The sequence below is a fragment of the Grammomys surdaster genome, unplaced genomic scaffold (genome assembly GCF_004785775.1).
Source record: "Grammomys surdaster isolate TR1022 unplaced genomic scaffold, NIH_TR_1.0 126086, whole genome shotgun sequence".
Lineage (NCBI taxonomy): Eukaryota > Metazoa > Chordata > Mammalia > Rodentia > Muridae > Grammomys > Grammomys surdaster.
Window position 1 is genome coordinate 2389145 of NW_021620894.1, and position 20487 is coordinate 2409631.

General features: G+C 34.8%; 1 protein-coding gene across 1 annotated transcript; it reads right to left on the minus strand.

Moving 5' to 3' along the window:
- Positions 1 to 8519: 8519 nt before the first annotated feature.
- Positions 8520 to 9557, minus strand: LOC114611132 (olfactory receptor 150-like). Its single transcript, XM_028755781.1, has one exon. It carries the CDS (start codon positions 9481 to 9483, stop codon positions 8539 to 8541), a length of 945 nt encoding a protein of 314 aa, XP_028611614.1. The 5' UTR covers positions 9484 to 9557; the 3' UTR covers positions 8520 to 8538.
- Between the last annotated feature and the right edge of the window lie 10930 nt (positions 9558 to 20487).

Here is a 20487-nt window from a genome sequence, read left to right on the forward strand (position 1 = left end):
AATTTTAAATGTATTTGAAATACTTATTCTTGCATCTTCAGGTAGAATTAACTCTCTACTCTCATCACAGAAGTTTAGTTTTCTAACAGATGGAGGCCATTATGGAAAACCACAACTGGGCAAAATGTAGAAAATTAATTATGAGTTTCCCAGCCCATATCTATACGTCTACAATAAGATTTCTACAATTACATCTCTAGGACATAAAAAAATAGAGTTGCAAATCATTTTGGGGCTTGCAAGTTTGAATACTTAAAGTCAGTGTCAATGAGTAAAGATGACCAAAAATCTGAAAGCAAACCCTTCCTGAAAGCAATGTCTTAAATCTCCCAAATTCTTCCAGAAATGAGCAGAGCTCTTCTTTTCAAAAATTTCACTTTCATATATTTTTTTAAGACATGTTTCCATAAAGTTATCAGACATTTTTTATTAATTAAACCTCCTCAGTTTCATTTTCATATGTGTAAAAATATGCTCTAGTTATTCTTACCTTCCGTTCCTGGCAATGACCCCTACCATCTGTACAATTCCTTAATTTTTGTGGTTTTGTTTGTTTGTTTGTTGGATTCTGTTTAGCTATCTACTAAGTTTAACCATAGCAGTTTGTATTGCTATACTTCTGAGCTATCCATTGAAGAGCAGAGATCTGATCAGTGAGTTCACAACTCAAGGGAATATCTACTCCTCTCTTAGATACTTTCAGTAGCCATTAGCTCACACTGAGGGACAGAGAGCTGCAGCAACAGCAGATCCCCTGTCCAGAACTGCTCAACTCAGCCAATCTTGGATTAGCCCAGTGCAAGCCACCAGCACTGTTGTGGGTTCCAGAATGCAATAGTAGCATGTCCCAGAGATGCTATTTGATATTTAATACTATTAAAATTTAACAATCTATAAAATACCCAGCATACAATCAACTGAAGAGGATAATCTACATTTGGGCCATCAATTGCTTCTGGACTGATTCTTGAGAATATCGAATCAGTTGTGGTTAAATGGTTACACACAAAGTCAATGCACCTATATTGCTATTCACATCCAGTCATTTAATAGTGACTCCTGTGCTCAGGTACCATACATCTGTCTGGTCACATCTTCCTGTGCAAATCTCCTGTACAGCATTCTCTCAAAATTCTTTCTGTCTTCAAGACATTCCACTTCCTATTTTCTGTGTAATCTATAGACCATCAATTTATTATTGACAGGTGGCATATCCATACAGACACAAGATATTTTCTCTGTGGGGAATCTGATGCCCTATTCTGGCTTCTGACCAGAAATAACATAGTACACATACATATGTTCAAGCAAAAGATCAGTAAACATAAACTTGACAATAAATAATTACAGAAAACACACTTATACAATACTGTTGTATAATGAGGCCAAAACACTAAAATCTGATAAGCATAAAGTCTTTAATGCCTGCCTAAATGAATTTTTCATGTATTTTGAATATATTTTTATTTTATTATTTGAAAAATTATTTATATTTATATCAATATTCACAGAATTATTATAGAATTTTGCAAATTATATGTGCATGTAAAGCAAAAGTTGGTCCTCAATGATTATAAGCACAAACTAAAACTATTGAAGGGAACAATGATTGTGTCAGTCTACACAAGCACAAAGCATGCACATGTCTGTAACAGATCTTAATGTTGTAATTTGGCTGCCGATGTAAGAGAAGGGCAAAGAAAATGGACAACAAACAGCATGAGGGTACACTGAGTCGGGGTTATCTCACATAATATTCATCCTTTTTCTGGAAATATTACTTTGTTTATTTTTTAACAGTTGAGTAAAATACCATTACCCTTTGGGTATATGTTTGATTAAAACTTGATATTCTTTTAACTTAATTACTCACATTTTCCCGGTATTTGAAACTACAGATTTTCAAAAAGTGATATAAGCGAGAGGTCTGGAGGTCTACAGCATAAAAACTGTCACAGATAATCTCAAAGCTTAAAAAAATTAACCTGAGTCATGAATTATCTATGGCAATCAAAGGCCCATTTCAATTTACAACAAAATGTCTATTCATTTTATGAATGTACTCTCCTGTCTAGAATTCTCTTCAGGGCAGATTTAGCATCTTGATTTCTCAGACTGTAGATTGATGGGTTCAGCATGGAAATAATAGTAGTTTAAAAGACAGATGACACTTTCCCTTGGTCCATTGAGCTTGCCGAAGATGGCTATAAATGTATGAATGTAGCAGAAACACAGAAGATAGCAGCAGAGATTTGTAAGCTACAGATGTTGAAGGCTTTGGGTCTGTTTTCAGTAGAATAAGTGCAGAGGATGCTAACAATGATAACAATATATGAAGTAAAGATGGTCAAGGTAGGAGTGAGGATGTACTTATGAAATGCATTTATGCAAAGAATCAATGATTCATCAGTGTATGTTCTAAAGCAAGACAAATCCAAGAGTAGAAAGAGATCACAAAAGTAATCGCTAATCACCTTGGTCTTGCACATAATTGCACAAAATGCACAATGCATTGCACAAAATATTGAGATATGAGATCTGTGGGAACAGATGGTCTAACAATCTCCAAAGTGTAGATTCCCACTGTGAGCAAGAGGCATGGGTGATGAGACATGATGACGTTATAAAATAAGTGGATGCAGATGGCAACATAGTGGTCACTTGCCCTTGTAGTCAACATATGACAATTTGCAGTACCAGAAAAAAGAAATAAGTAGATATGTGTCATTCCTTCAGGGTAGGGGATGATGTTCTTCTCAGTCATAATACTTGTCACCATTCTGAGGGTAATCACAGTGGAATAACAGATGGTAGCAAAGACAGATTTCTGAGAAATTAGTACATAGGAGTTTGCAGGTGAGAACTGAGCCAAATAAGTATGAGTGTGCCCACACTGTGTATTACTGTGATGATGTAAACTTGTAGGAGAAGAAGGAAAAGGAGAAGCTGGAGTGCTGGCTGCATGAAGAGACCAGCCAGGAAGAAGAGAGTTATTATGGAATGATTTCCAGGCTCAATTTTCCCTTCAGGAGTTTAATTAGAAAATATTAGAATTGCAGTTACTTGTCTCTGTGTACAACCCTGTGTGTAAACATTTATATCTGTGCAGAGAAATCCTGTGGAAATCATGATTTCATCCTTCCTCAGATTAGGTAACGTACTGTATGACCTCTTTTATTCCCTTCATAGAACAACCAATGATCAGACCTTCAAATGAGTAATATAGAAAAAGAGGATTGTGATTTAAGAGAGAGTATTTTCATAATACTGACACTGATTTAAACCTTTTCTTGTCAGATAGAAGGAAGTCGATTTTTGGGGGTGTTCTTTCCTTTCCTCTCTTGAAAGATATTAACATCATGCACACTGACTAAATTTTCTTTTGACACAGAGAATATTTGCAAGTATTTAAGGTTTATTAACATAGGAAAATTTAATGTATTAAGTTTTGATATTTATTTTGACTTTTAAAAAAATCATTACAGTTCCAACTCAATGTTATATCTCAGTTTCTTGAACACAGTTTCACCGACTCAGGAAGATAGGAACATTCTTGCTTTATAGAGAATATCCATTTTTTTCCTTTGAAAATTTAAATTAATGAAAGATTCTCTTTATTTTCCACATTTAAGTAATCTCTAGGGAAACAGGAACAAGATGGCTCAGAGTTATGCAATTGTTTTTACTATAGGAAGTGTGTCACTGAGTAATCTACATTAATTGTACTTCATGGTTGTATTGATAGAACTGAGGAAACTATTCACAATTGTGAATTAAAAGAAGATTTTGGCAAACTATATTTGCTGTGTTCAACTTTGTTCACTTTATATATGTATGTATTTTGTAGATTTTGAATATATTACCTGTGTTGATTAGGATAAAACAACTAGAAATTTTACCCCAATTTCAATAATGCTAATCAGATTTGTGATTTTAAAGACAGAAATGTGCTTCATTTACATTTTCAAATCAATTAACTTGATATTCGAAAACAAAAAAACCATAGTTGTAACATTTAAGAGACAGTTGGCATCATGAGTAGTGTCAATAATGTCCTGTCATTTGAAGAATGGCTTAAATAATAAGATGATTAACTATATAGTACATGACATTTATATTGAAATATTTGACTCATTGTTCTATCCAAAAGGGTTGATCAACTCCCCAAACTTCTGAAAAGCATAATCACTACTACCTATATTGTAGGAAAATTTTAATAAATATTTATAGACTCTGACTAACAAATGCTAGCATTGGTTTACAGTATGGTCTATGGAATTTCTCCTAGAAATATTTTTCATTCAAGTACAAATTCAATCCTGTGGTGATGTTTGGAGGTTTTTATTTTAGAGGTGTTTATTTTATGTTTTACCTAAGCATAATTGTCCATAATTCTTATTTAAGTACAATATTTTATTGCATATTAATTTCTTATGTTCTCAATTCTTTTCAGTATCTCAAATGAAGTTCAACCTACTATTTATGGTATTAAAGCTGATGAAGACACTTTGTTTTCTTTTATTATGACATATTTTAATACCCTGATTACTTAAAAGAAATATGAATGTTCCTCAATTTTAATCAAAATATTTCCTTTGGAATTATCTGCTAAAAACTTTATGTAATAAATTCTAATTAATACTTGCAGTACTGAAGGTGCTTAGTATTGAAAAGAAGAGGTAGTAAGACCATTTTCTGTATGTATACTTCTTCTGTTTACATTCACCCACACATAATGTTATTATAATTATATGTAGTATACCAGAACACCATCTACACTAAGGTGTAAATTGAGTATAGTGCTTTGTATCATGTCTTGTATATGGCACTTCTGAAAAGCAGTGTATTCTATTTAAAATGGTCTAAAGAATCTTAGAGTGAATAGAAATTTAAAATAACCTCTAGCAAGCTTCCCACTGCCACTGCTAGAAGGAGCCAAGAAGCAGTGATTCCTATGGTTTTACACAGCAGGAGAAAGGGAGGCTAAGAAAGCCTGCTCATCAAGGAACCCTGTTACTAGAAAATATGTGGGTAACTCATATTTATGCTTATGTGCATCTCTACAAGGAGTAGAAAAGAGAAGGACACAGAAGATGATGAAATTATAAACAGATGTACCCTTCTTCCCAGAAAGCTTGATTTTCTTCCTTTTATTTAATCTCCATTCTTCTGAAGGGATACTGGCTTAGAAGATTTGAGCAAGGTCCACTTCACAAATGTTCTATGAGTGATCAATCATACTTTCAGATGAGGATGACACGCAAATCATTTCCTCTCTACAGATCTTGGTAGATGTGAAGATTTTATATGCTGAATCAATATGTATCAAGAGAAAATAATGATCGAGAAATTCCCACTAGAATCTGATCCTACATCCCAAGTCGTGGAAAACTATAATGAGGAATCCATATTCCTCTGGCACACACAAAACCATGTCTGGTAGTTGTCCTTCCTTCTTCTCATTAGATTGAGGGTTTAAACAAGAACAAAAGAGGTAACATGAAATCTACAGAGGCATTAATAAAAATGCATCGTAAAACTCAAGTTTCAAGAAATCATTAGACCTACACTATAGGCATTGTGAACTACTAACAAGAGAAAAGAGAGAAAAGCAATCTTCATTTCTGGGAAACTCACTAGGTATGACTGATGTAGAAGTTATACACACCAGCATGGTACACACCAAGCTTGGCACGGACTATCTTCAAGAAGTTTTAATTCTGAAGGAAGGTTTAGGGTTTTGTTTTGATAAAAATAAAATTTAGGAATGGTGAAAATATATGAGATACAAAAATATCATTTTATATTGTTGGTTGAAAATTGCATTTAGCATTATATTATTTTTAATTAATTAATTAATTAATTGAAATAGTATTTTGTACATCTTTATTTCCTTTCCTCCATCCAATCCTTTGAAGTTACATCTCCAATTTGGTCATATATATTTATGTTTGTGCTTGTGTGTATGTGTGTGTGTGTGTGTGTGTGTATAAATGTAACCTGCTGAGCCTATTCTTTCACTTTGACTATGGTTTCAGACCTTATCATTATACAATAAACAACTAGCAAGGGGCATCATCCCTAGAAGAGGCCAATAATACTTCTTGCAGCATGACTTGCTTTACTTAGTTGCGAGAGTCTGAATTTTACTAACTGCTATGCTAACATGTCTATTGATTTTGCTATTTATCTGGTCTCCTTTATGACGCAATTTCTAAGACAGACTATTTCACAACACACTTTATACTCTAGCTCTTACAAAAATTGTATTTCATCATCAGCTGCTTTCCTGAGTCACAGGTGTAGGAGCAGTGGTGCAGATGTATCCACTAGTGCTGAAATTCCCATGATCCATTGGCCTCTGCATTGAGTTCAGAATAGTTTTCTGTGATAGTCTCCAGTTGTGATTTTATGTGATGGTCTTCATTTTCTATAGAGTCTTCTTTAGTGAGTGGGCTGGCTTATCTACAACTATATGTGAGCATAATCATATGATTTAGAATGTAGTAACATAATATATTTTAATACTACTATATAATATTTAATCATAATAAATTTTAATAGATATTTAAATATATATGAAATCAAAACACTTGATCTGACAATGCTGCCAGACAAAAACAGACTGTCAAACCCCCAGTTGTTGGCACATGGGACCTTTTGAATGGTTCAGTCGTAACAGTTCAAGTGACTCCCAAGCTTATATAGACTGACAGTGAGGCACTCAGACTTTGAGGATGAGACCCCATTACTGAAATCCCTATGTACCTAGCATACAAGAATGAAGATGATCTGATCTAGATGAAACCTGAACAAAGTGACAGTTATCCACTGATGGTCACACAAAGGTGACTAGTTGAAATTAAGATCTGCATTTCTAGATAAAAATCAAGCCTAATAATGGAAATCTAGCCAATTTGTGGGGCTAATGATTTCAAGAACATTTGAGAAGAGATAATTTATATAGTTATATGTTATGTAATATTAAATATAATTAATGTTAGATATAGTACTTATTATACAAGGGTAATTTTCCATATTGCTAAAGAATGAGCTTTCAAATTGTAAACTCTGACAACTTTTAAGAAGATTCCTAAACCCTGTGACTGATGTTACCTTTGAATAATTATAAATGTTAGATTTCAAATATAAAATGTAGGAATCAAAAGTGTTCTCAAGAGTTTCACTAATTTTGTTGTTGGTAAACAACCTTAATGATAAGAACATTGATAGTAACTGTGAGATAAAGCAGGTGTGCCTCATAATAACATGGAATGAGGGCGGACATAAAGTTTTCACTGAAATATCTCTAAAGTTTAGAAGGACAAGATGTTATTAAGAAGATACTTCAAAGAGTGAAACTACTGAGAACAGAGATGGGATATGCATCTCAGTACACAACAGTTGCAGTATCATAGAGACATGAGCATCCAGTGTAAGTACATCTTTGGTTCAGAAGATATTTCAAGTCATAATATGACTAAATTGACATGATTTTATGTGTGTTAGATATAACAGTATATTTTGTAAATGCAGCTAAAACCTTTTATTTATCAGGAATCTGTCCTTGGGTGTTGTGAACTGAACATTTCCTTGCATAAAATATTAGCGAAGTTTGATACTCTTCCTTTAATTAATATAAGAGCTTAGTTGGCAAGGGAGATAAAAAAAAAAGTAGGCATTAGTTGCAGGTCTCCTTTTCTGACCCTGCTTCTTCAGGATTGATTATAACTTTCGGAGTGGCACTTATCACTATATGGAAAACAATTTTATAATTTTATCCTTTGTTCCCATATGAATAAACGATGCAAGGTACAGTGAGAGAATAAACTTCTATGTCTGACACTCATAAAGGCAGGCAAGAAAAGTAGTGTAACTCTACGTAAGAAAGAAATATAGTTAAGTACTATAGGGAAGTGAGTAGGAGTCAAAGAGCAGTGATAGGAATGTTGAACAGATAACCACAATAGTGCAAAGTATATCCATTCCTCTTTATCATTGCCATTGTGTATTATGTTAGTGTAATCACCTTATCTGTAGGACTGCAGCAGAATCTGTCCTTTGCTTCCATCTACACTACTTGTAGTTCTAGAACTGTTTAAAAAAATCAGAGTTATGCATTCTTTATTTCAATTGCTTAACTTACAAAAGAAAGAAAAATATTTTTGAATAATTTGCAAATTAATCAAAAAAGACATCTACAATCATTGAGACAACTAAAGGTTAGAGAAGAAATTTTATTCCAAACCTAATATTATGAGGCTTGCCTAATAGAGCAGCATTCATATATGTAAGTACAACCAACCAGACAAAGGATGTTGAAGTATATTCAGGGGGGGAAATAGGTGACTATCTATGAATGAACACAGGTTTTACCAGAGAATAACATTTCTCCATGAATAGCAATCTGATAATCCTCTTCTATGTTGGTACATTTTTCCCAAATAAGACTGTACAACTAATAATCTCAATTTAGTGTTATCAAATGCTGATTATAGAGTATATCCTCCCACACATTGCAGTAATTGCCAAGAAAATCTATTCTGTGTTTTGAGGAATCATCTTTTGTAGTAACTTTTTAAGGGCGACTTTGACATCTTTATTCCTCAGGCTGTAGATCATGGGATTCACCATAGGCACAACAATGGTATAAAACACAGATGACACTTTCCCTTGGTCCATGGAGCTGACTGAAGATGGCTGTAGATACATGAATGCTGTAGAACCAAAGAAGATAGCAACCGCCATGATGTGGGAGCTACAGGTATGAAAGGCCTTGACTCTGCCCCCAGAGGACTTAATGTGCAGGATGCTGACAATAATGAAGATGTAAGAGCTAACAATGATCATGGCTGGCACAATAATATTAAACGCACTGAAGGAGAGTGCTAGTACTTCATTGATAAAAGTACTAGAGCAAGAGAGCTCAAGTAATGGGAAAAGATCACAAAAGTAGTGGTTAATTGTATTAGCCTTACAGAAAAACACTCTTAGCAGGAATACAGTGTGAGCTGTAGCACTGACTAAGCCAATACCATACACCACAGCTACCATCAACAAACAGACTTGATAGGACATGGTTACATTGTAAAGCAAAGGGTTAGATATAGCCACGTAGCGGTCATATGCCATTGCAGCCAACATGTGACATTCTGCAACAACAAAAGCACAGAAGAAATAGAACTGAGCTATGCATTCTGGGTATGGGATGACATTCTTCTCTGTCACAAAGTTCAGCAACATTTTTGGAATAATGACAGTGGACTGACAGCAGTCAATAAAGGACAGACTGCTGAGTAAATAATACATGGGTGTGTGCAGCTGAGAACTAAACAGAATCAAGAGGATCATACCCAGATTTCCAGCAACTGTAAATGAATAGACTGAAAGGAAGATAAGAAATAGAGGCAATTGGAGCTCTGGATTCTCTGTTAAACCAGTGAGGATGAACTCAGCCACTGTGGTCTGATTTACTTCTTCCATGGTCTTCTGGAAAGTATATGTAAATATATATATATATATAAGAAAATTTTTGATTATCCATTCTCCTATCACTCAATTAATTTTGCAACAATACAAATATTTTTAGATTATCTGCAATCATTTGCCATCCTCTTTTTCATTTGAGCAGTCAGAGGTTTTGCAGTCCTGGAGAAAGGAGACATTCAAATATAATCATGCATATGTTACATATTTGTGACCTTAATATAAAAATTATTTTTATTGGTACCCACTTGCTACCATATTTCAATTAATTTTAAATCATCCTAGGACCTTTAATTGAGTACTTCAATAATTTCACATGATTTATTTATCGTATGTCCCTTTCTGTATAAATATTTTGCATGTAATAAAGTAAAAATATTCACAAGAGATTCATAGCCATAATTACAGTTCATAGTGAAGAATTGAAGATTTTATACTAAAATAATGAACAGGAGAATTGTCTACTTGTTTCCTTTAACTCTAGATATTGTGAGAGGGGAATTAGACATACACACGAAAATGAACAAAAAATGCCAGTGGATTAGAAATCAAGAAACTAAAACATCTACCAGTACGTAAATATAGTTGATCGTATAGGAAATCCAAAATTGGCTAAAGAGAACTATTAAATATAATTAGCAGTATATCTAGGTACTGTAAGGACAAAGGAATCACAGCATAGATGTTGAAGATGTTGAGGATTCAGAAATCATCAACAAACCCAAGAGACATTGTGGAGTTCTCTTTTGACCATTGTTTTAATTTGATTCAGCAGTTGCAGTTGCCTGTCCCACACAAAGCAGAGCTGTACACATTCTGCACCACTTATTCTAAACCATAAGGAAAAGCTTTATAATGACTATAGGTGGATACTGTTAACTCGTTCATGTAAAGCAGTTCCTTATATGGTAATGCCAGACTTCCTGTTTACCTAAATAGGTTTGTTTAAAGGAGAGCTCATTTCTATGTTAATATGTCTCTCAAATACACCTCTACTATAAAAGCTGAAGGTCGTATATTGTGACAGAATGTGTTTTTCAAAATGGAAGTTTGGGAAACTTAGCACCTACTATAACATATTGAAGAAGCAAAACCATTCTTTATGGGAGCTTGATTATATGACAGTTTCATCAATGCTACTTTGAGAATGAGTTAGGTACCACAGGTGAGGGATTCTAACAGAGGGCTTCCTTTGGTTCTTTCTTTTCAGCTCTCTTTTGAACTCCTTTTCCCTTCAGTATTCCGCCATATCAGTATGTAGAAAGAGGGACTTTATTTGGTATGGGCTTTTGGTCTTGACCTTCTCAGCCATCAGAAAATTATGAGAAGAGAAATATAGTTCTGATCACTCACTATATATTACCTTCCTGTGCTATGATGTCATATTAAAAAGATTAGACCAAGACACATCTTTCTACATCTCTGAGTCTGTTTATTACTAATGCTGTTTTAACTATGTTTCTTGTCTTTCACAAAGCTGGCCCTGTAAATATTAGTCTTCATCACAGAAGCTATATTACATGTTTCTCAATTATGGCACATCAATGCTTGAGAACTTTGACCAATTTCATGTCATTAGATTTCTCTGCAGCCCAGTTCTAGCACTCTTAATTCTGTTCACCTCTGCTGGTGTTACCTAAATGTTTGTATACCTTTGTTCTTCATGGAGCATTTTTCAAAACTTACGTTGCATTATATCTCTTACCCTCCCTTTGTCATTTGTTTCTTAAATATTAATGAATGCTAAGTCCAACATGGCCTTGGGAGGGTCAGAATGACATGATCCCTATCCCTGGTACAGGGCCTACAAAGCATGGGCCTCCATGAGTGTCTGTGGTTGCTGTGGGCATTATGTTTCTTTATATAATAATGTACATATTTTCATGTTTCTCCTTAAAGGAATGTCATTCCGGTCAATATCAATGACTAGAGACAGCACAAGTCTAAGAGGTGAAGATGTGGCTAATGTCTTAGCAAAATAATAAGTGCTGGGACCTTCAGGACAGCCCTTAAAGATGTGGGAAAGAACTCTGAAAACGTGAGTTCAGAAATACATAGCTTCTCAACTATGTAAAATATAAGAATACAATATGAATTTATATGAAGGGCTTCACAAATCTAAAAGAACAAATACAGCTGTGGTGTAAATCAACCAGCTAAGATTTTTGTTTATGCTTGCAAAGGCAAACAGATTCCTAAGCTCAAAATCAGCCTGGGACAGGGAGAATTTAGGTCCAACCCCAGGCATTGTAGTAGTGGCAGTTTCAGGTTAGTCTCTGCTTAACAAAGCAGACAGATTTGTGAGTTCTTTTGCAATGTTAAAACGAGAAAGAAAAAAAAAAGAGTGTGCTTGCTGTCTCCTAAGAATCAACAGGTTGGGGTTGGGGTAATGAGATGCTGATTTATAGGAAGATCAAAAGGGAACCTGAAGTACATGAGTGGATTGATACGTAAATAAAAAACTGGGCTTTTGATTTGCAAGGAATAAGCTATCCAGAAAGGTTTTTTAAAATAGCAAGGGAGAACTGCTTTGAGAACCGTGTAGAGCAGAACACAAACACACACACACACACACACACACACACCCAGAGAGAGAGAGAGAGAGAGAGAGAGAGAGAGAGAGAGAGAGAGAGAGAGAGGAGAGCTCCAGAAAAGGCAGAACAGAGAGAAAGTAATTTGGAAAGCTGTCTCCAGAAGAACATAGGTCATCAACTTGTACCCATGGTTTGACATCATGTCATTTGTTTTGCTGCTCCCAGACATCCCTTCCTCTGAGCCCTTCTCCAAGTAGAGACTGGTCCTTAGTAAATGAATAATAAGCAAAATAACAGAATAGTTTAACAACGAAGAATTTTTTTCTTAACAATAAATTCAGATTCAAAAATCCACGTGTATTTAACATATATGATTTCATTTGTTTAGACCTTTAAATGGTCCTCTTATCAGTAGTACTAGCAATATCATCAAAATATGTATCACCTCCCAAAGTTTGCTTGTAGGAATTTGTGTCTCTTGCTTGTCTAATTTTTTTTTGGTACAAATATTTCATATAGTATTTACCACCAAATAATTTGAGTTACATAATCCCATATTTTATATTTTCAACATGATACTTCATGGAATGTATTCATGAAGACACAAAGATTTAGAACTGATTCACTGGAAATACTGGAGGCTATGAATTGATTGTACATGTATACTATGCATCTTCTGTGCAGTCTTTTTCCTATTATGTCTGGCTTATTTATTGCAGTAAAGTGTCCTGCAGTTTAGTTAATATTTTTTCAATCAATGTAATTTTATGTATAAGAAAAATATTAGTAAAGATCAGAACAATCTAATATACATTGATAATTTTTGTTTCGTATGCTACTTACTACTAACTAATATAAAATACAGATGAGATTGCTAAAATAATCAGTTTTTAGCAGATCATTTGTTACATGATACAATTACAAATTGTAGGTGAAAATAGTGAATAGCATCTCATAGTTAAATGAATACAAAATTTGTCTAATTTTCATGTCAGTTATTAATGTATTATATTTTAGTTCTATATGTGTAATTTTGTCTTCAGAATTGCATTATAGCAATACTTTGGATAATGCCAAGTAGGAAATTGCTATTCCATTTATTAGAAATAATTTTTTATGTTCTGATATTAATGATTCATAAAGATATTGTTAGGCTGTCGAGATGGATCAATATTAAAATGACTTAAAGATGTTAAGCATATAGAATAGAAAAATAAGGAATATATATAATCTGCTCTTCAGAATTATATAGTCTAGAAGCGCAGAGGAAGAAAAACAAGTTTGGTATTTTTAAATATAGGGAACACCACAGCCACTATGATCTTCTTCCTGACTGAGGTGATGGTATCATGAAATGTATTTAAAGGATCTTAAGAAATAAAACTGCCTTTTTTTTGGGCCCAAGTATCATATGACATGATTGTTCTAGGAAACTATATCAAATTTTCATAGTTATAAGTTGTAATTTTCTTTAAGTTTTACTCTTATCTCCTTAACTTATTAAACATAAATTTTGTTCATCTACTTAAAAGTAAGATTTGTGTTTTATTCAGTAATTTTTAAAATAAATTATAATTTTTGTAAAATCTAAAAAAGCAACACAATAAAAAGCAATATTAGTCTTGTAAATAAGCACTACTTAAAAACACAAGCAAAAATTTGTGCGGGGCGCGCGCGTAATGGTCTCGCCGGCAAAAAACATACACACACGCACACACACATACACACCAGAATCCTTCCGTAGAAACACGTTTATTTCCCTAAACCAAAATGGTGGTAGAAGACGAGAAGGCGTGGGAAAGCACTGCCTATATACCCCAGAGCGGGGTATTCACCCCCTGATTGGCTGCTTACTCGTAGCGCGCCAAACGCCGTGGGATGGGCTTAGCTTTGGCGGGCTTACCATGGCACATGCGCAGTTTACTTGGTACTAGGAAGAATTACGGGCGACAGCGCCACCTAGCGATGGCAGACTTTGTCAGCTCTCGTGGCGGCTCCCAACAAAAATTGAATTATTTTTATTATTTAAAACAATTTTTAAATTCAAAAAGATTCAAGTACCTTCCTCTCAATCCCCATATCTTTTGAGATCCTCTCTCCTTCCTTACCCACTCAACATAAGTTCTTTCGAAATAGACCAAAAAATTCCAATACAACTACAAAGTCCCCCAAAACCAAGGAAAGAAAAGAAATGGAAAGAAAAGAGAAAAGAAAAGCATACCTCCCAATAAAACTACCATACTGTAACCAAATAAAAGCAAAACCACCACCAAAAAAAAAAAAAAAAGGTGAAGTTCACATATGTTGGTCTCTTACTGCCGATCATGAGATCTATCCTGGAGTAGTTTGTATACCCACTGTCACTCTATTGGAGAAAACTGATTTTCCCTCTCCCAGCAAGAGTAAGTGACAGTTCAGTTAAGCTTTATCATACTGACTAGGTTTCATTCATTCACTTTTGAAATACAACAAAGTAAAACAGAGAAGATAAAACAAAAAGTACAACCCTGATGTTGAACAAGACAAAATTACAGACAAGAAAATGTCCAAATGAACCAGGACCACACTTAGGAATCCTATAAAATACAAAAACTAAAAGTCATAATATATACATAGAGGAGCTGGTATATTTTATCTTCATATACTGCTTCCTATGTGTAGAGCCAGCATTTGTCTAACTTTATATTTATTATTTGTTTCACATTAAGTTGCATTTGTAGTAATTGACATGTCTTAAATATATGAATTAAAAATTATTCAAGAAGCTAAGCTGACTAACAAAATAACTGTAAAACCTTCATACTGACTAAGTTTAAATTAGCATTCACAGAAGGATTTGTTGTGATTTTATATAGTAAAGACTGGGAGGGTGCTTAGGAGCTGTGGAAATCAAGCAGTCCACTTCTTACCTGGATTCAGTAGGCATGACAACAAAGTAATGGGGAAAATCACAAGACTACACCCATAGAAGAAGAACTATAGGAAAATTGCTGATATATTGCTGTGAAGAAATGTCTGGCCAATTCAAGGTACAGAAGCAAGCATTAGTTGGGGGCTTGAGTAGAGTTACAGAGGCTTAGTCCATGCTTACTGTGACGGGGAATGTGGCAACAAGCAGGTATACAGGAAACCAGGCTATTATGTCATTGAGGCAGTAGCTGAGACCTACAACCTGAACTGCAATAGGATAAAAGGTAGTGAGACTATGGCTGGCATGTCTGCAATGACACAACCCCATCAACAAGGACAAACTTCTTCCAAAATCCTGTCACAACTCCTAATCCTTACAAATAGTCTACCAACTGCTATCCAAATATTCTAATATATCAGTCTATGGGGTCCATTCATATCCAACTAATGACAGCTATCCAGTCCCAACTGATTACTGATTAGTCCTTAACAAATGCACATTTGAGCAACAGTGAATGGATCCATGATGCTGTAGGTTTATATACATACATACATACATACATACATTACATACATACATACATAAACACACATATTATGTATACATGTGATATATATAATACATGTGTTTGTATGTATGTATATAAAGAAAATTAAAGAAAATAATTTGAGAGAAGTTGTGAGAGAGAGATAGAGAAGTTATAGAGGAGAGAAGGAATGTTTGAAATGGTGTGAATACAGAGTATTCTTGTACAAAATTACCTAAAACAATTTTAAACTGAAACAAATATTAACTATACTATCAACTGTATTTTAAAAAGGATGTGGAGGTTGTGGAATGAAAATGGGTCTTGAGAGATAAAATATGTCACATATGTCTATTAACAAGGGAATGTAGAAAGAAGTAGGAAAGACTAAGATTTTATGAGCTAAAGACTTGTATCTGAACGTACCTATCCTTCACAGACTGCTCGATGTTGGTTACTTATCTTCTCCTTTACTCTAGAGGAGAAAATAGCCTTGAACAGGTGAGGAACAGATTACTCTGAATTATTGGTTGAGTCATTATTCTTTAAAGGTGGTTCTCGAAATCATTTGTTACTCTACACAGTTGGTTAATATAAACACAGAAACAAGAGATTGGGTATAAAAAGAATAGTAAGTGTTATTTCCCTATAGAATCTCATCCCTCAAAGGTTCATCTCTGGAGAAATCAATAATCACAATTAGTATATATTCTCCAGTGGTTCTCAGGTGTTTACAGTAGCCTGGTCATAAGATTTCTAGTTCTTTTTAAACTATCGTAAATATATGTTAGAAGCACAACAATATTCCTGAAACCTCAAAGGTACATACTAAAGGGATTTTTCTAAAAATATTTCCTTCAAAAATATTAAAAATCAGTGTAAACAACTAAAAGATCTGAACTTTGTAACCCTCATTGACATGAACCAAATAGACTTCGATATTATGAGGGTGCAAAATCATTTTACTAGTTAAATTTTACCCAAGAATTGAATAAAAGCATCTTTCTCCCCTCCGACATTATAGTAACTTAGATATTTTAAAAAACACAGAAAAGTGGTAAGTAAGACTAAAAACTAGGAGGGGAGAAGAAAAACTAGGAGAGGTGGAGAATGGGGGGCCAGTTAAGGCAGATGCCAAGAGCCTTATTAGAGAAACTTATTTCATCAAAAGAGGAGTAAGATGTGTTCACTCCTTCCTGCTTTCTTTTTTTTAACTCCAAATATTACCCCTCGACCCCCCCACCCTCGTCTACCCTTCAACTATTCCGTATCCAATACCTCCTCACCGTCCCTTGTTTCCAAGAGGATGCTCCAACACCCCGCACCCCACCAGACCTCTAAGCTCCCTAGGGTCTCCAGTCTCTTGGGGGTTTGGTGTGCCTTCTCTAACTGAACCCAGACCCGGAAGTCCTCTGCTGTATATGTGTTGAAGACCTCATATCATCTGGTGTATGCTGCCTGGTTGGTGAGTCCTCCATAGCCTCACAAATAGTGTCAGGCCTTGGGCTTTCCCTTTATCTGGATCCCACTTTAGGCCTGTCTGTGGACTTTCCTTTTCTCAGGCTATTCTCCATCTCTATCCCTTCAATTCTAACAGACAACGACAAGTATTGGTCAGAGTTTTTGACTATGGGATAGCAATCCCATTCCTCACTTTATGCCCTGTCTTTCTGCTGGAAGTGGACTCTACAAGTTTCCTCTCCTCACTGTAGGACATTTTATCTAGGGTCTCACCCTTTGAGTCCTGAGAGTCTTTCACCTCGAAGTTTCCTGGTACATTCTGGAGTGCCCCACCCCCCAACTCCCTATCTCCTGAAGTTCCCTGTTCCATTCTTTCTGCTGGCCCTTCGGGCTTCAGTCCTTTTCCTTTTCCCTCACCCAATACCAGATCAGGTTCTCCTCTTCCCCACACTTCTGTCCACTTTCCCTCATAGATCCCTCCCTCCCCACTTTGGTTGCTTTTCTTCTTTCTGCCAAGTGTAACTGAGGCATCCTCGCTTGGTCATGCCTTTCAGCTTGTTGACCTTTATGAATTCTGTGGACTGTATCTTGGGTATTCTGTACTTTTTTTGGCTAATATCCACTTATTAGTGAATGTACTCATTATTACACTTATTAGTGAGTACATATCATTGGATATGTAGATTGCCTTTTGTAGAATGGCCATTTTTACTATGTTAATTCTACCAATCCATGAACATGGGAGATCTCTCCATTTTCTGAGATCTTCATTTTCTTTCTTGAGAGACTTGAAATTATTGTCATACAGATCTTTCACTTGTTTGGTTAGAGATATCCCAAGATATTTTATATTATTTGTGACTATCATAAAGGGAGATATTTCTGAATTTCTTTCTCAGCATATTTATCGTTTGTATAAAGGAAGACTACTGATTTATTTGAGTTAATTTTATATACGGCCACTTTGGTGAAGTTGTTTATCACTTCTCTGGTAGAACTTTTGAAGTCACTTATATATACCATCATATCATCTGCAAATAATAAAACCTTTATTTTTTTCTTTGTCAATTTGTATCTGCTTGGTCTCTTTTTGTTGTCTTATTGTTCTAGCTAGCACTTCAAGTACTATATTAAATAGATATGGGGAGAGCGGACATCCTTGTCTTGTCCCCATTTTTAGTGAGATTTCTCTAAGTATGTCTCCATTTAATTTGATATTGGCTGTTGGTTTCCAGTAAATTGCTTTTATTATGTTTAGGTATGGGCTTTGAATTCCTGATCTCTCCAGTACTTTTAGCATGAAATGGTGTTGTATTTTCTCAAATACTTTTTCTGCATCTAAGGAGAGGATCCTGTGATATTTTTCTTTGAATTTTTTATATAATGGACTATGTTTATAGATTTTTGTATATTGAACCAGCCTTACATCCCTGAGATGAAGCCTACTTGATTGTGGTGAACAATGGTTTTGATGTATTCTTGTATTCAGTCTACAAGAATTTTATTGAGTATTTTTGCATCAATATTCATAAGTGAGATTGGTCTGAAGTTCTTTGGTTGGGTCCTTGTGTGGTTTCAGGATCAGAATAATTGTGGCTTTATAAAATAAATTCGGTAGTATTCCTTCTGTTTCTATTGTATGGAAGAGTTTGAGGAGTATTAGTATCAGGTCTTCCTTGCTAATCTGGTAGAATTCTGTATGAAATCTACCTGACCCTGGCCTTTTTTGGTTGAGAAACTTTTAATGACTTCTTCTATTTCCTTAGGGGATATGGGCCTATTTAGATAGTTTACTTGCTCTTGATTTAACTTTGGCATGTGGTATTCATCTAAAAAACCATCCATTTTATCTAGATTTTCCAGTTTTTGTAGTAGAATCTGATGATTTTTTAAATTTCCTCCATTTCTGTTGTTATGTCTCCCTTTTCTTTTAAGTTTTTATAAGAAGCTTTCAGTTATTTTTTAAATATTTTTTAATATGTGCAATACAGGAAACAAAACACAAAAAGATAAGAACAGTTTGATGTGTTGTCTAAATCCTTCAAGCATAAATACACTTGGGTAATTGAGATTATAGAGTATGTACCATGCTTTCCCCACATGGTGAATATTTACCAACTAAAAATTGCACGCTGCAGGAGGGTTTTGATAGCCAAGAATACGCCATGTGATCTCAGTCTGTCAAACAAAATTGTAATTCTGTCTTCCTTGGCAACAGAAATTTCATAGAAAAAAATCAGCAAGCCTATAGATAGATGAACTGTCAAAGTCACAATTAAATTCTGTATTCACTCAGTGCTCAGCTCACAAGGAAACACAAAGCAACAGAACACAGTAAGTATAGAATTCCTAAGCTTATCATCAGATCTATATACTAACATATGTCTCCCTTTGCATTTTTGATTTGGTAAATTTGAATACATCCCTCGGCCCTTTAGTTAGTTTGGCTAGGGGTTTATCTATCTTGTTAATTCTCTCAGAGAACCAGCTTTTGATTTTGTTGATTCTTTGCTTTGTTCTCTTTGTTTCTATTTGGTTGATTTCAGCCCTGAGTTTGACTATTTCCTGCCTTCTACTCCTCTTGGGTGAGTTTGCTTCTTTTTGTTCTAGAGCTCTCAGGTGTGCTGTTAAGTTGCTAGTGTAAAATCTCTCCAGTTTCTTTACCAGGGCACTTAGTGCTATGAATTTTCCTCTTAGCATTGCTTTCATTGTGTTCCATTAGTTTGGGTATGATGTGTCAACATTTTCAAATTCCAGGAAGTCTTTCATTTCTCTCTTTATTTCTTCCTTGAACAAGCTATCTTTGAGTAGAGAGTTGTTTAGTTTCCACATGTATGTGGGCTTTCTGTTGTTTTTGCTGTTATTGAAGACCAGCCTTAGGCCATGGTGATCTGATAGGATGCATGGGATTGTTTCAATCTTCTTATATCCATGGAGAGTTGTTTTGTGACCAGTTATGTTGTCTATTATGGAGGAGATAACATTAGTTTCTGAGAAGAAGGTGTATTCTTTTGTTTTAGGGTGAAATGTTCTGTAGATATCTGTTAAATCCATCTGATTCACAACCTCTTTTAGTTTCACTGTTTCTCTGTTTAGTTTCTGTGCAATGATCTGTCCATTGCTGAAAGTGGGTTGCTGAAGTTTCCCACTATTATTGTGTGGGGTTCAATGTGTGTTTTAAGCTTTAGTAAAGTTTCTTTTATGAATGTGTGTTCCCTTGCATTGGGAGCGTAAATGGTCAGAATTGAGACTTTCTCTTGGTGGAGTTTCCCTTTGATGAATATGAAGTGTCCTTCCTCATCATGCTTGATAACATTGGGTAGAAGGTCTATTTTATTGGATATTAGGGTGGCAACTCCAGCTTGCTTCTTGGAACCATTTGTTTGGAAGACCTTTTTCCATCCTTTTACTCTGAGATAGTATCTGTCTTTGTTATTGAGGTGTGTTTCTTTTATGCAGCAGAATGTTGGATCTTATTTGTGTATCCAGTTTGTTAGCTTATGTCTTTTTATAGGTGAGTTGAGTCCATTAATATTGAGAAATATTAAAGACAGATGACTGTTAGTTCC